Source organism: Astatotilapia calliptera, chromosome 16 (assembly GCF_900246225.1).
Source record: "Astatotilapia calliptera chromosome 16, fAstCal1.2, whole genome shotgun sequence".
Classification (NCBI taxonomy): Eukaryota; Metazoa; Chordata; class Actinopteri; order Cichliformes; family Cichlidae; genus Astatotilapia; species Astatotilapia calliptera.
This window is the reverse complement of record NC_039317.1, coordinates 23622901-23637895: the sequence shown is the minus strand read 5'-3', so window position 1 is coordinate 23637895 and position 14995 is coordinate 23622901. Positions and strand designations below refer to the sequence as shown.

The 14995-nt window shown below is 40.1% G+C and overlaps 1 protein-coding gene across 2 annotated transcripts; it reads left to right on the top strand.

Moving 5' to 3' along the window:
- The first annotated feature begins 289 nt into the window (after window positions 1–289).
- asmt (acetylserotonin O-methyltransferase) lies at window positions 290–14003 on the top strand. 2 transcript variants are annotated; one of them, XM_026145546.1, is made up of 9 exons: window positions 290–396; window positions 1081–1196; window positions 1810–1984; window positions 2278–2407; window positions 3213–3281; window positions 5855–5973; window positions 10891–11031; window positions 13052–13174; window positions 13660–14003. In XM_026145546.1, the coding sequence occupies exons 1-9, from the start codon at window positions 291–293 to the stop codon at window positions 13875–13877; spliced, it is 1197 nt and encodes a 398-aa protein (XP_026001331.1). In that variant the 5' UTR covers window position 290; the 3' UTR covers window positions 13878–14003. The 2 variants fall into 2 exon arrangements, with proteins under 2 accessions (XP_026001331.1, XP_026001332.1); XM_026145547.1 differs by having other exon boundaries at window positions 356–396; window positions 1040–1196.
- The last annotated feature ends 992 nt before the right edge of the window (window positions 14004–14995 follow it).

The window sequence follows — 14995 nt, the reverse complement described above, 5'->3', positions numbered from 1 at the left end:
AGTTCTAGACCCTTAAAAGCGGTCAACTAAACTCAAGCTCTAATGAAGCACCAGGATACAAAATAACAAACAAACCAAGTATTGATCATTTTGGTACTGGCCAATTTAGGCAATCAAGTGGAACAAACACTGAAAACATATCCAATAACAAAGAAACAAAAACAAAAGCTTTTTTAATAGTTATTTATGTAAAAATCGCCATATTCAAAATAACTAATTCAGAAAGCAAAGAAAATCAACAACGTATTTAAGTTAAATACTCCTCTCCCCATGATGTAGCAACACTTGGTATGTCCCAATTAGCGCTTCTTGTATGTAATAGTGCTCCAGTGGCGGGTAGAATATTGTTTGGTACCAGCAGACCTCAGAACCCAAGCGGACCCTGGCACAGCTCTGGTAAAACAAGAGAAAACCCTTTGTCTGATGTAGTTTAACGTTGTTGAGCATAAAGTTAACCAAATGTGTGCACAACAGATAGAAAGTGCATTACATTAAATACAAAAAAAAATGGTACAAAACCGTACGTGTGCTGAATATGTTTGTAAGTGTAGTTTGTATCAGAAAATAAGGAGGCTCAGTTAGTTGTATTAAGTCTTGGTTGCTGGCTTTATATTTGTGTGGCTGCAAGTATGACCATCACGGATTGAATGATTAATGAAATTACAATGAATGTGTGCTTCTAAGAAATATATGGTGACATAGTATCACTTGAGTGCTAATGCATGAAATGTAAGCAGCACACTTTGCTCTTATGTCCTGTCAAAGAGCTGGCTATCCCACACTATTGGATTTGGGGTGATGAAATCTTTGTAGAAACTGGGTCTGGTATGAGAATGCAGTGGCTGAGCGAGAATGAACAAGGCAGCAGTATTTTCAGAGTTGTTTCTTTGTCTGACACACTGAGCCCATGCTCTAATCTAGGTTATCTGGCTGTAATCAGCTTAGCCCACTGCAACACTCGTTGCTGCTGCTGGGTGGGCACGCTGTGTAGTTTTAGTCTGCCTCTTTTCTTACTGCCATTCATGCAAACCTCTTGCAGGTGTAACAACTGAGAAGGCACGTTTCTCTCTTGTCTGGAAGATCGATCTGTGGCAATGGCTGACGGTGGGAAAATGGTTCCAATTAAGGTGTCGCCTACTGCAGACGTGTACCCTAAAAGAATAATGGAGTATATCGAAGGCTTCCTGATCTCCAAGGTAACATATGTACATCGTATATGTATACAGGTCAAATGCAGACATGTGTTGGATTGTAAACTTGACATTTCAGTGGTGCATTAACTAATTGGTTAATTATGTAACACAAATTCCAACATAATAATCAGTACATCATCTATTAAACTATATAGGTCTTGATATCGAAAACCATCGTGTATATAGTGCAAAGATGCTGCATGCTGAAGCTTGTTGACTGGCAAATTACAGTATTTAAGAAACAAAATTAAAGGGTTCTGAAAGGAAAGTCTTTTTACTTCAAACACTTGTTTGAATAATTGGACCAAAAAATGCTGGAAATAATGTGAGCCAGAATGTCAGCAAAATTAATAACCTATGTTTGGTATGTTACTTCAAAACAGCAGGCATGTGCCCTTTTTTCCCCTTCACCAGTAGTCTCTGATATGTTATGTAGTTCATGCAGGACTTAGCAGCTCTGAGAGGAACTGGCCAAAAGTACTTTCATCTATATTAATCTGTGTAGATGAACCCAATCTTACCCAATAGAAGTTCATTAATAACATTCTTTAAAAGTCAATTTATTCTATTAACTTGCCTCTCCATTTATCTCTATTCTCTCTGCTCACTGACCTAGACATTGTTCACATCCTGCGAGCTGGGTGTGTTTGAGCTGTTATTGGGTTCAGAGCGCTCCCTGTCTGCAGCAGAGATCAGTCAGGCTGTGGGTGCGAGTCTGGATGGCACAGAGAGGCTGCTGGCTGCCTGCACTGGCATGCAGCTCCTCAATAGACACCAAGACGATGGGAAAGGTCAGCCGACACACATCAGTAATACAACTTAAGTGAGCCATGTAGCAGTTCTCATTACTAATTGTCACTTAAGGTTGAACTAGTTTTAAATATGAATGTGGAAGAAAATTGGAATTTACAAGCCCACAATTTAACACTTGTGATCGATTATTGTAATTTATCCGTCTGGAGATTCACTTCCTACCTGAGCACCTCCCCTTCTTCAGATATCACGTCATTTCAAATATGAAGTAAAAGGGTTGCATGCATGCATTCATTCAGTAATTTACTCCACCCCTTCTCCCACCTGTCAGTGTCTTACAGTAACACTGAGCAGGCCAGGCTCTTTCTTACGCGCTCCAGTCCTTTGTCCCTCTACCAGTCCATCCATTACCATTCCAAAACAATCTACCTCTGCTGGCACTATCTGACTGATGCCGTCAGGTCAGTACACTGAACATCACCACATCACAAGCTTAGAAATGTATCCAGTGTCCAGGTTGAGAACTGCCATCCAATTTAAATTTTATCAAAATGTTTTTTAATGATAAAACCAATTTTCTAATTTGATTTTTCTCAATACTTGACAGACCACTTGTCAAGCACTTAGTGATATTTGTTGCTTATTAGATCATTACCTTTTTAGTCTTACAGGAGTAAGCTCTTCAGTTTCTATTAAACTGCCTATTTTATGTAAAAATTTAATCTATGCTTTATATAGTGTTAGAAAATTGAACAATGCCCGGCACACTAAAGTACTTCTATAAACATTTAACTTTGACACATGCTTGGAGTTTAAGATTTGAGCATACCAAAGTGAGTTAGCAATGAGCTGTGAGAATGTAAGTTTTGACCTGTAGCTTAAGATTGTGGGCTGGATTTCCTGTGGGTTTTTTTTTTTAAAAAACATAATCCTAAAATTGATTTGATTCTCATATCCGGTGGTGGGCTGCCAGCATATTTCAGGCAGTGTGACTGAATGAACTGTTGCTGTAGTTTATCTAAAATGGTGAAAAACCATTCACTGAAGATGCCAAAGGACAAAGACACTGATCAAAATGACTAATTTGATCTTGCAGGAGCTGAACGAAGCATGTGCCACTTACCAAATTGGGATATAATCTTATGAACTGACTGTGAAATGCTCACGTATCATAGGAGTTGAATATGATTAGTAAAGTCTCATGTAACCAGATAATTGCATGTTATGGTTGTCATATAAAGTAATTCTTTCTTTGCCTTATCCCAGAGAGGGAAGAACCCAGTATGAAAAGGCTTTTGGAGTCAGTTCTGGAGACCTGTTTGAAGCAATCTACAGGTGAGAAGCTCCCTTTGTGGTAAACAGACGAAATGCACACTTTACCACATTTGCATTCCATCCATGTCTCTCCATCTTGAGCCTGTCTGTCAGTTTTTTGTTTTCTTTTTTTCTATTTACAAAAACTATCTGGAATTCATTTGAAGGCAGGTATTGTGTGAGACAGAGGGGGTGTGGACAGGCAGTGATGTGAGGAAGCTTGGGGCAAAGAGAATGCAACCGCCATTGTCCTTTAGGACTCATGTGTTTATAGTATCTGGTGCCCACAGTTTTAACGCTTCACCAATCTGCGGTGTTCAGGGATCACATGCAATAAAAATTCACTTTGTTTGCTAATAGGTTTTGAGCGGTCTCCCTGAGGCCGTGCACTGTAAATCGCTGCCAGAAACAAATGGCAATAAATAAAAATATAAATAAAACATCCTTATGGCATGATTTGCAAAACTGTGACAGTTTATTTTCCATAGGACTGAAAAGCACCAAAGTAAAGAGGTCTTTAGTGTAGTGAACCTGGGCACACATTAAGCAGATATCATAAAGCTAAATTTTCTTTGTACTTGCAGTTTTTAGCGTTTTGTACTCTGAAACTGCAGCTGATATAACTGAATAAACCTCATTAACAAGGATGCATGCAAAAACCATGAAGCATATGAGAGAAACAATACACCTTTGTGCTGATGACTCTCCAATTGAATGTTAATTGACTGTAAATTAAAATGCCCTACATGAGAGACTTTCTGCACCTGCACACAGTTTAATGTGGAGAAGCAGTTGTTTGTCCCAGCTGATTCCCCCTGTGAATACTGTGGGTAAATTGGTAAGGGGGAAAACAACCACTGAAATCAGTGCATTCTTGGAGTGCTGCAGCAGGGAGCAGGATGATTCAAAACTGGCTGGATGAGTCACTCCTGTTTACTCACAGCCATTTAACCAGTCATGTACTGCACCTGAATAATTTACAGCAAAGTCTCATCTAGAGCTCGAGTTCTTATACTTGAGAAAGCAGATGATTTGGAGCGAACAGGGGGTCTGGCTTTGGCTATCTGTGATACACATGCCCTTTAACAGTAAAACACTTTACTCTGAAGATGAGTTTTATTTGACTAGGAGGGTTTCAGAATCAAATTTCTTGTCTATTTGAGGATTGCATATAAAAGGAAACGATCACTGGCTGAATTTGTGCTTCTGCATGAAATTGACAGGAAATACAGATGTTGAAGCACTGAGCAAAACTGATTTCTCTAACTTGGTTATTTGAGTCCTTAATAAGATTGAGATTGTCACAAAATCATGGATTACTTGTAATGCTCTCACTGACTTGGGTTGGTTGTGGCTCCAAACATGAATGTTACCAGCAGGAAAGTTGTGCTGGTGAACAAACTATGAAGCATAATTCATAAAGCATAAGGCATCAGTTTGCCTTTTGAACTTTAATTTTGCTGCCATGATAAATGCCACTACAGTAGATCTACAAATTGAAAATATGTGCCCCATCAGTATATTGTCTGGGCTCTAAAATGCAGACTAGCTTGCTGGAGTCCTGTGTGGAATCTGCATGTGCTGTCTGGGGATTCTGGCTTCCTCCCAGAGTCCAAAGATATGCATGCTGGAGTAACCAGTTCTGAACCTGTGTGATTGTACTTTATACTGGCTCCAGTATAATGGAAAATGGCTCTCATGTCTCCCATCAGCTGTCAGTGCAGGAATACACTGCAATAGTTTGTCAGAAAACATGACAACACTTGGTGAATCATATTTTAAACATTGCTGCTCAAACTATTCTATTGCAGCCAGGATGGCAGAGGCTGGAGCAACAGAAAGCCATTAGCTAGGTCTCCAGCAAGTGCAGAGATGATGGAGACTGGGGGATGCTGAATAATATAAGACACGTCATGCAGTTCTAATATCATGATGTGGACGAGGACAGAAAACCAGGCTAAGCACATTTTACTCAATAGAACTAGAGATGGGATGAGAGTTCAAGTAAATGTATTCCTCATGAAGGAAAACGACTGAAGATTGTCGTTGGGGGGGCATTCATCATTCTATACCCCAAATGTTTTCAAATTGAAGATGACAGTCTGCTGTTTGACCTCACAGTCAATTCATCTTTTCCCATCCAGTGCAGTCAGTGTCTGAAGCAACAATGATTCACTTTCAAAGTTACTCTTGAGGTCACTGTGTCGTCTGAAGCTGGTTTGTGCGTCAGATGGAAGTGGCTTTTGCTACCCTGAAGTTTGGATAAATTCTGTTACAAACTGGAGGCTGTTTGTATGCACAGTGCCCTCATGGCAGGGTGGAGTGCTGGTTGATGAGGTGGAGACTCCTCAGAGCAGCAGCAGTCACCACAGGCTCTTCTGTTCTGCCTCACCCTGTCTCGCACGCACACAACATGGTGTCCCCACAGGGCAAGACTTTGTGTGTGTGTGTGTGTGTGTGTGTGTGTGTGTGTGTGTGTGTGTGTGTGTGTCGCAGCAAGAAGCCTCCTTTAGGCGATCGCTTGCAGAAAATGAAACTTTTCCTACAATGCATTGAGACGACGAAAGTATTACCAATGTTTCTCGTGTGTGTAGGTCTGATGAGGAAATGGTGAAATTTATGCAGTTAATGCACTCCATCTGGAACATCTGTGGTAAGGATGTGGTCACAGCCTTTGACCTTTCCCCCTTCAAAGTCATCTGCGACCTTGGAGGTAAGTTTTCATCAGATTTCCATAAGTCCGTCCAAGTTTGTCTTAACTGAGCAGCTGCTGGGTCAGCCGCACATTTGCAGTGTACGCATCTTTGATCTCCCCACACCTTCTGAGTCAAAGACTTCATTTACCTTTTAGTAACCATGTCTTGGATCTGATAGGATCTGGAAGAAAAAACCTGCGGGAACAAAGATGTTTAAACAGAGTCATTCCTTAAAAATATTAGGTCAGCTTGAATTCGAGGCAACCCGATCTCAGTTTGTATTAAACATTATTTATTTATTGGAATAATTTCGGCAGCTGAAAGAAGACTTGGAATGAGTTAATTGGCAACAGGTCGTTAAGATTGAAAAACTGGCCACCTTCTGTGAAGCTCAGCTAGGATGCTCCTTTATACTCTGTTTTGCAAAGAATTACATTTGCAAACTGGAAAAATCTCAGACTATTCCTCAATGTCAAGACTTTGAACATCTACAGTATAACAGAACCAGCATCTGGGTTAATCTCCTCACAGGCCAAAACTTGGTATTTGTTAGCTGCGATGGTGGTTTAAGTTCTTAGAGCCTGATTTGGCTTATTTGCTGGCATTTTCTGAGTCATACTTGTTAAAATCTGTAATTCTCCTTGGAAAAATATGAATGAAAGAGAAACCATCTGGCTTATCAGCACTCTTTTCAAATGCCTTCATCTGTGATGATATGAGGGTGGATTAGTATCTGTACTATTGGTAACTTCCAAATCTGGAAAATGAGAATCTGTGCTGAAAAGCAGATGCGCTCCTTAAGAGGTCTTTCAGGGAAGGCCTTCTACATTTCAGTAAGATGATGCCAGACCACATTTTCAATCTATTACAACATCAGTGCAGTGCAGTGCCTACCAAAACACTTGACTCATTAAACAAAATGCAGATTTCCAGGGTTAGGCAGCTAGAATCTCATTCCAGACAAGACTGGAACAAATATTTTTACACTTTACACACCATCTAACATTTTGGTGGATTGTATTTAACTTGATTCTACAGGTATGGAGACGCATGACAAATGTATATCCTATTACCCCTATCACAAGAAGTTCCCCACAAACTAGAATTGGGCATAAGCCAGTAAATACAATTGTAACAACTGTTGAACTGAACAGCTTATGTGCCTTTTTTTTTTAAATATATGTGAAACTAGACGCTGCTCACAGCAGTCACCTGTCTTTGGATACTTGAAAGGAAGCTTTCTTCACTGTTCTGCGTGTACTGCTTTAAGTCAGATTTATTCATAGCGTCTTTTGAATAGCAGGTTTCTTACAAAATGCTTTACAAGGAGAGCAAATGGCACAATGAATAAACTTTGAGGGAGAGAAATACTGAACAAACACAATAAGAACAGAGCTTGTAAAGCTATGCAGGAAAGCCAACCAACAATGGAACAGATCAAAAAGAAGCATGGAGGAACAAATAAAAGGGTAGTCACAGGAGTTTTCTTCTATCCTAAAAATACTATGAATAAAAGCTGGAAAAGGCTTTTGTCTGAGATATTGAGTCTGTTGCCATCATGTGAATCAAGCTGAGCTAGGAGGTCAGTGTATTCTCAGCTCTGTACTTGTACTGGGTGACATTACAATGCACCAATTGAATTCAGGTGGCTCTGCCCACTGACAATGTGGTGCTTGCATTAAAATGTTGATGCTTATCCCTGAAAGTCCAGTATTCATGTTTAAGAGAATCTGCGCTGTACAAACTGGGTGAACTACTAAACAGACACTGAACGCATACTGACCTTTAGTTCACTGAGAACAGATGCAGCATCTACTTTGACTATCGCTGTACCACAGGTGGCTACATTGTAGCACCACTACTGACCACATAGGGGTGCTGTGAAGCCAATAAAAGAACAACTTCTCCCACATGGAACCCTACATGTGTACAGTGTTTTACCCACCCCTCTGTGGCTTTCTCAGCATGGGCTTGTATGTTCATGCTTATGCATGATGCTGCATCCCTGAAAAGTGTGTGCTTGGGGAAATAGTAGGAGCCTCAAGGGCACGACTGCAGCATCCCATCTAGACAGTCTCACACAGCATCTGTTGTGTCTGTGCACACCTGCTGCTCAGGAGCTCTTTCTGTCCAGCACTCTGTCAACTAGTTGATTTGGTTTGGATTACAAACCACTGTGTGCACATCTCTGGAAAGAGCCTTCCCTGGGTTTATTTACATTGATTTTAATGTGACATTTAATGGCAATTTAAAAGGCATGTTTTTGTTTAAAATGGATGATCAACTTAAAGGTTACAACCACTGTTAAACCTCTAAAATGTAAACTGCCATCTAGGCAAGACATCTCTCTATATATGCCCCCCAAGGGAATCTCTCTAATGAGAGACTTGCAGAATAAGGTTTTAAGAAACACTATTATAAACAGTAATGAAAATTATGACAAAACTAGGAAAGGAACAAAAACAAGCCCACCATAGCTTGTTAGTGTTTGCAGTTTACAGCTGTTGAAATGTCTGCTTCTAGGCTATGCCACTAATGTATGAAACATATCAGGAGGTAGTCGCAGCAAAAAAGAAAGCAAGTTATATTTTCATCTTTATATGTGGCCAAGTTAACTAAATCAAATTCATTGGGCTGACAAATTAGCCCAATTGTGGGAATTGGTTTGCATGTATACATTTGGGCATTTGTGCTGATCTGAAACTGGTTTGGTAGTGCTGGCTCTGATTGTAGACAGGACATTCAAAAGTAGCCAAATCTTTGTGGGGAAAACATCATTTTCTACTCTGCTGTGGGGATATGAATGTTAAGTCACATGTCTTCACTATAAACGACATGTGAGCTGTGTCCCAAACCCTGACAACATTCAAAGTGAATGAGGTTCATTTGGTCTATTAGACGTAACTAAATTTGACTCCTAGGTAAACGCCTACAAAAAACTAATTGTTTCCTTTTGATCAATGGTAACTGCATAACAAGCAAACTGAAACCTTTCAAGCTACTTTCATGTTAATCAATTTGTTTCTCTGCAAATGCATTTTAAGACATCAGAATATGGACAGGGTGTTTTAATGTTAGACTGCAAACAAAATCTCAAAGTATTAAGGAAATGCCACTTAAAGCAGCAGTGTCATTCTGATGACTTTCCTGAAATTAAATTGGTTCATCCATAAATTTGAGGCAACTCCAAATGACAGGCGGTCAAATATTTGCATCTTAAGGCCAATATATCCTCACCTCCAACCCCTAGCATGGCGCCACTTCAATCTGCACACTCGTCAATATGCATCTCTCTGGGGTGTATTAGGCCTTCCCCAAAGGAAATCCTCTTCAGCTCCATTCCCCAGCTTGAAAAAGACCTTCTGGTTTATAAAGGAAAAATGTAATTATGCTGAAGCTTGTTCTGAAAGCTGCTCCAGAGCAACAGAGGCATTACTTGACTGTTCACAGGCTGAGCAGTACTCCCCATTGTGAGGTATGTGCAAAATAAAGTTGCCCCTTCTGTGACTGCATTGGATGCAGATGTAGTCAACAATATCCAGCTGACACAATACTGCTGGGGTGCAAACCAGAATGAGTTTGGATTTAAACTGTCCAATGAACAAAACTCCATGAGAATAAAATCCTAATTCTTTATGATTTTTATTTAAATGACCATGTGGATAAAAATTCAGGAAACTTGCACTCATGACATTGACTAGTTTAAAATGCAGCAATAACTGTTGCATTGCTATAATCTGAAACCGTCATCAAAGGATTTCATTAACAAACTGAGACAGTCGGGTCAGCTGGGGAGGACTCCAACAGCATATTGTGTCTGGGTTTTGCTTCCCCTTGTTGCTCTTTGATTTTTCTCCTCTACTGACCCCTGTTTGATGTGAGCCAAATATGGTATTAGGTGGGTGTTTGTAGGGGCTATAGAAAGCTGTGTAAGAATACAATATAGCAGCAACAACTCATACTAGGAGGAAGGCTCTACAGGGCTAGATGGTTTGGCATATATGCCCACAAACACCAGCCGGAGTCTGATTGCCTTTGTAGGTTTGTGTAAAGTGAAATCCTTTGATCCTGTATTCTACCTCACTGTCTCACTCTGTCTCATTCATACATTCTCTAACTTTCTCTTGTCCAATCTTTCCATATCGGTCACTCTGAATTTTTAAATTCAGTTTGCTTTATGAGGCATAATTGATGGTAATGATGCTGCCAACGCCTGAAGTTGAAGGATTCATATTTTCACATTAAGTCATTGTTTCCACCCATGTGCACGTTTGTTCATTTCCTCAATTCAAAGCCTCTTCCCATCTCATAAAGTCTGATTTTCAGTCAAGGTTCTCAGAGGAACACTAATGGCTTCTTTTGAACTCCTAAATGCTAATTTCATGTTAAAATGCACACCGAGGATGCCTGCATGCTCATGTTTAGCTGATCTAAAAATTTGCTTGCTCATCATATCCTCACTGGTGGAAGGGTTTGACCTACTAATGGCACTAAAGGAAAAGTTGGACCGTCACCAAAGTGGAAAACAAAGTAATCCTCTATGCACTTGAAACATTTGTTTATCCAGTCTAAAGAGACTTCAATGATGAAATGAACTGCTGTGGAATTTGTGCACTGACTGTTGCTTGAGAGAACAGGCAGCTTTCATAGCTAAAAATGATTTCAAATGAATTCCAGCATAAAGGTTGATATTCAGAAGTCTAATCAGACTAAAACTGATTAGTCAAATCAAGTAATTTGTTCTGCTCTGCTTTATTGGCATGAATGTTAGCTGAACCATATTCCCAAAGCCACCGCATACAAATCATGCAAATAACCAGATTCTACCTGAAAGCATCTGTTCCGCTTGTATGACTGCACTTTTGAGTGATGCAGTCCTTTTAATGAAGACTGCATTCATTGTGCTGCAACTAACGGTAATTCTCCCTCTCCAGGCTGCAGTGGGGCATTAGCCAAGCACTGCACGTCAGCCTACCCAGAATGCACTGTGACAATCTTTGACCTTCCCAAGGTGGTGCACATGTCCAAGGAACACTTTATCAAGGAGGATGACCAGAGGATAAGCTTTCATGAAGGTAACACCATTATTACTTGGCAAAACCCCTGATGGATGCAGGAATAAGTCTCAATATAACATGTGTTTCTGTTATGTTTTTCTTTCCCTTTTCTTCTCAATAGACTGGTGTCTATAACATAATTCACATGTTATTGACAAGCAGTCTACATTTGGATACACTCTGAGCTCTTGTGGTTTTAAAAGGACTCATTATCTCAGTTCTGCTGCATTTTGATAAGATCTAAATATGCAAATTACATAAACAGAGCAAGGGGTTGTCAACAAAACTGGCTGATACTAAGGTTATGGAAATTAAAGACAGGAGCTATGTGACCATCCCAATGAAATGGCAATGAGGGTTTTGTGTAGATAAAACTTTTTCTTCAGTTCTTACCCAAAAGACATCAGTGAACTATTTCATTTTTCTAGTTGACATGTTTCCTTGTTCACAAAACATGGATTCTAATTTGAATATTTTTTCATGATTCTGTTTGAGTGACTTTTGCGAAAACGAATTCTCCAGCTGCTTTTTTTTTTTTTTTTTTTTTTTTTAGAAAATAGTTGAAGGTAAACAAAAGCAGACATTTGGTTGTTTTTCAGCAAGTTGACTTCACCTGCATAATATCCAGCTCGGTATCCATGTCGGCCAACTCTAAATATACACTCACTGGCTACTTTGTTGGGTACACATGGGAGGCTGTGGTGTTTCTGTGATGCTTAGTTGGTACTAAAGGGCCCAAAGGGTGTCAAGCAAATATCTCATACACATGACATCAGTCTGAACCACTGATCCAAAGCAGGATTCAATTTTATTTATACAGCGCCAAATCACAACAGTCGCCTCAAGGTGCTTTATATTATAAGGTAGACTCTACAATAATGCAGAGGAACCCCCCCCAAATCATATGACCCCTATGAGCAAGCACTTTGGTGACAGTGAGAAGGGAAAACTCCCTTTTAACAGGAAGAAACCTCTGGCAGAACCAGGCTCAGGGAGGGGCCGATGCCTGCGGCGAAGCGTTTGGGGGGGAGAGAGAAGGAAGACAGGATAATGCCTGTCATTACTGCAAAATGTCTTAAAATCACTGATCTCAAAACAAGCAGAATGAGAATTTTGATGTCATCAAATGAGTCTGCCATTCTCCCAGAGTTTGTGTGGCATGCTGGAAAACATTGGGTAGAATACTAATTGTTTTTTTTTTTTTTTTTTTTTTTTTTACTTCCTGCTTCCTTTTTTAATGTATATTGTTACCTTCAGCACAGCAGCTATTGTAAGGCAGAGCGCAGGTTTGCAGCAGATGGCAATCTTAAACCCAGACACAAAACTGCTTCCTGCTGTTTTCCTAGCCATCATGGTGTTGAGCACAATGGAAGCTGTGACATGGCCTTTTTAGGAGTGTTGGCCTCAGTGTGCTTTATTTCATAACTTGCAAATATGCCGACACTCTTACAATGGGCATAGAAAAAAAATAGTTACTGCTTGCACACTGATATTACAGAAACGGTGCTGTGTTGGCAGGAAAATAATTTTTCCCTGATAACTATCAGCACAAGACAGCAGCTGGAGATATGCTCTAGTAATTTTTAGGTTGCATGCATTTTATAACGGACATAATCCTTTAGTAGTAATTAGGTTTGAGAATGTAAACCACTAAACGAATCATGTCTTACTACTTGAAGGCTTGTCAACAGAATTATTAATTACATGGAATAATTAAATCAAAGGGAAGCACTCGGCCTAGTTTGAGTCACTAACTTGACATGCTCGTTCCACCAACACGTATCAAATGTACACTTTTAATCATGGCCGCTCTGTTTACATTTCTGGTGCATGTCTAGATGCATATGGCTCACGTGTTCAGGAGAATCCTTTCCACTTTAGCATTGACTTATAGGGTTAAATTCAGAGCCTAGAACTCCCATTCACATAATCTATTCATCAGAACTGGATGACTGAAATGCAGCTGTGTCTTAGGAATTCAATGGAGGGAGTTTTAAAATGTTCATATGGATGGATGTGTTTTTTCTTTCTTTCTCAGGGGACTTCTTCAAAGACTCTCTACCAGAAGCTGAACTCTATATTCTGGCAAGAATCCTCCATGACTGGACAGACGAACGCTGCGTAGAGCTACTCCAGAGAATCTATAAAGCCTGCAAACCAGGTCTGAGCATATCTGAGTGTGAAAGGGATGAGCGCCTTTTTTTTTTTTTTTTTTTTTCTCATCTGCTTGAAATGAGAGCAGATTGTATCCCACAATGCAGCTGATCCCAGAGAAATCTGTCCTTCTGACTCTGATCAAAGTCAGACACAAAGCAGCCGACTCTATCACAGAGCAGAGAGGGCAGCAAAAGAAAAATGAGAAAGTCGGGATGGTGAATAGTGTCACAGTGCCAGCTTACAGAAGGAAGTGGGGTTTAAAAGCAGACCTGGGCTCAGATTTGGCTTATGCCAGTCATTAACCATAATCATCATCTGAAAGGTGGCCTGATGTAGCAACACCTAGTAGGGATCATCACATTGGATCGATTGGTTTAACGTGTGTGGTTATTTTGTTTTTTGGTTTTGCAAACCTGTCTCCAAGCTTTGCCAGGACACTTTATTTAAAGGGGGAAAGAACTGAAGCAGGTATTTTTATCCCTGCTATAGGAGGTGCTGTGCTGGTGGTGGAGGCGCTGCTCAGTGAGGATGGTTCTGGCCCGCTTACAGCTCAGCTTTACTCCCTGAACATGCTGGTGCAGACGGAGGGCAGAGAGAGGACAGATGTTCAGTATGCTGCCCTGTTGACTGCTGCCGGATTCACCAACATCCGGCACTGCCTCACTGGGAAGATCTATGATGCGGTGCTGGGACACAAAAAGGCATAAGATGACAAAAAATGGATGCTGTACCAGGAGTGAAGCCTCACTCCTGGGGGGGGGAATCACATCCCTTTCCTGTGTTTTCACTTTTCCCATGAAATTTCAAAATGAATAAATTCTTCAGCATAACTACAGCGTCGCATTTCTGATTGCATAATCAAAGGTTTGACTCTAGATATTTAAACTAATGTCCTTGTTTTGGACATTAATCTGTATGACAGGAAATTTCATCAAGTTTCTTAGAAAGAACAAAAGGTGCCCTGCATGCCACTAGTAAGGACCATAAAGAAGCTGAAAAGGTCTCAGAAACAAAGCTAAGGCTTGTCTCCAAATTGGAAACTTTATCTCCAGACTGTTTAATCTGAATAGTCTCATTTTAAATCCTGTCTCTATTCGGCACGCCCAGTGAAAATCTTAAGATCTTCAGCTCTGCCTCCCTTTTGTCACTCCCTCCAAACCACACATCATAGCAGGGGTGTCTATCATCTTGCAAACCTTCCCTTTCACCTTTGTTGCCATTCTTTCACAGATCACCCTTGACACTCATCTTCACCCACTACATCCTGCCTGTACTCTTTACCTGTTGCATTGTCATTGACACTAGGTATTTAAACGCCTTCCCCACCTCTTGCTTCAACTGAGCCATCTTTTTTTTTTTTTCTTTCCCCAGTGTATACCTCCACTTTTTCCATCTGCTCCCTACCCTTATGTCATCTGTGAATGTCAAAGCTGATGGAGAGTCTTACCTAACCTCTGCTTTTAACCTGATATATCCCCCCTAAGATTTTACTTTCCTAAAACCTTAAATTGTATTTAAGGTAATCTGGATATTGTGCTTTATGAATAAAATCCAGTGAGCTTTAAAGCAAGCTGTAGCAGCAGATACTAGAACTGGTAAAACTAAACAGTCCGATCTAGCAAAGTAGACTTGTTAAGCTGAAACTGTTCACTTTTTAAAGTTATGCTATTGTAAGCATATATATCTGGAAATTAAAAATGAGGGTATAAAGGCAGTTTTGTATGTTAAGTGTCAATACATCTGATGCATTGACACTTGCATGTGTGTATATACTGTAGTTCTCTCCCAAAGTATTTATATAAAAAGAAAAAATGCTGGTAGAAGA

Coding starts and splice junctions, on each gene's coding strand:
- asmt (XM_026145546.1), top strand. CDS start 291: ATGTCCCAATTAGCGCTTCTTGTATGTAATAGTGCTCCAGTGGCGGGT. Junction 1,197..1,809: donor AAGGCTTCCTGATCTCCAAG/GTAACATATGTA, acceptor TCACTGACCTAG/ACATTGTTCACATCCTGCGA. Junction 5,974..10,890: donor AGTCATCTGCGACCTTGGAG/GTAAGTTTTCAT, acceptor CTCCCTCTCCAG/GCTGCAGTGGGGCATTAGCC.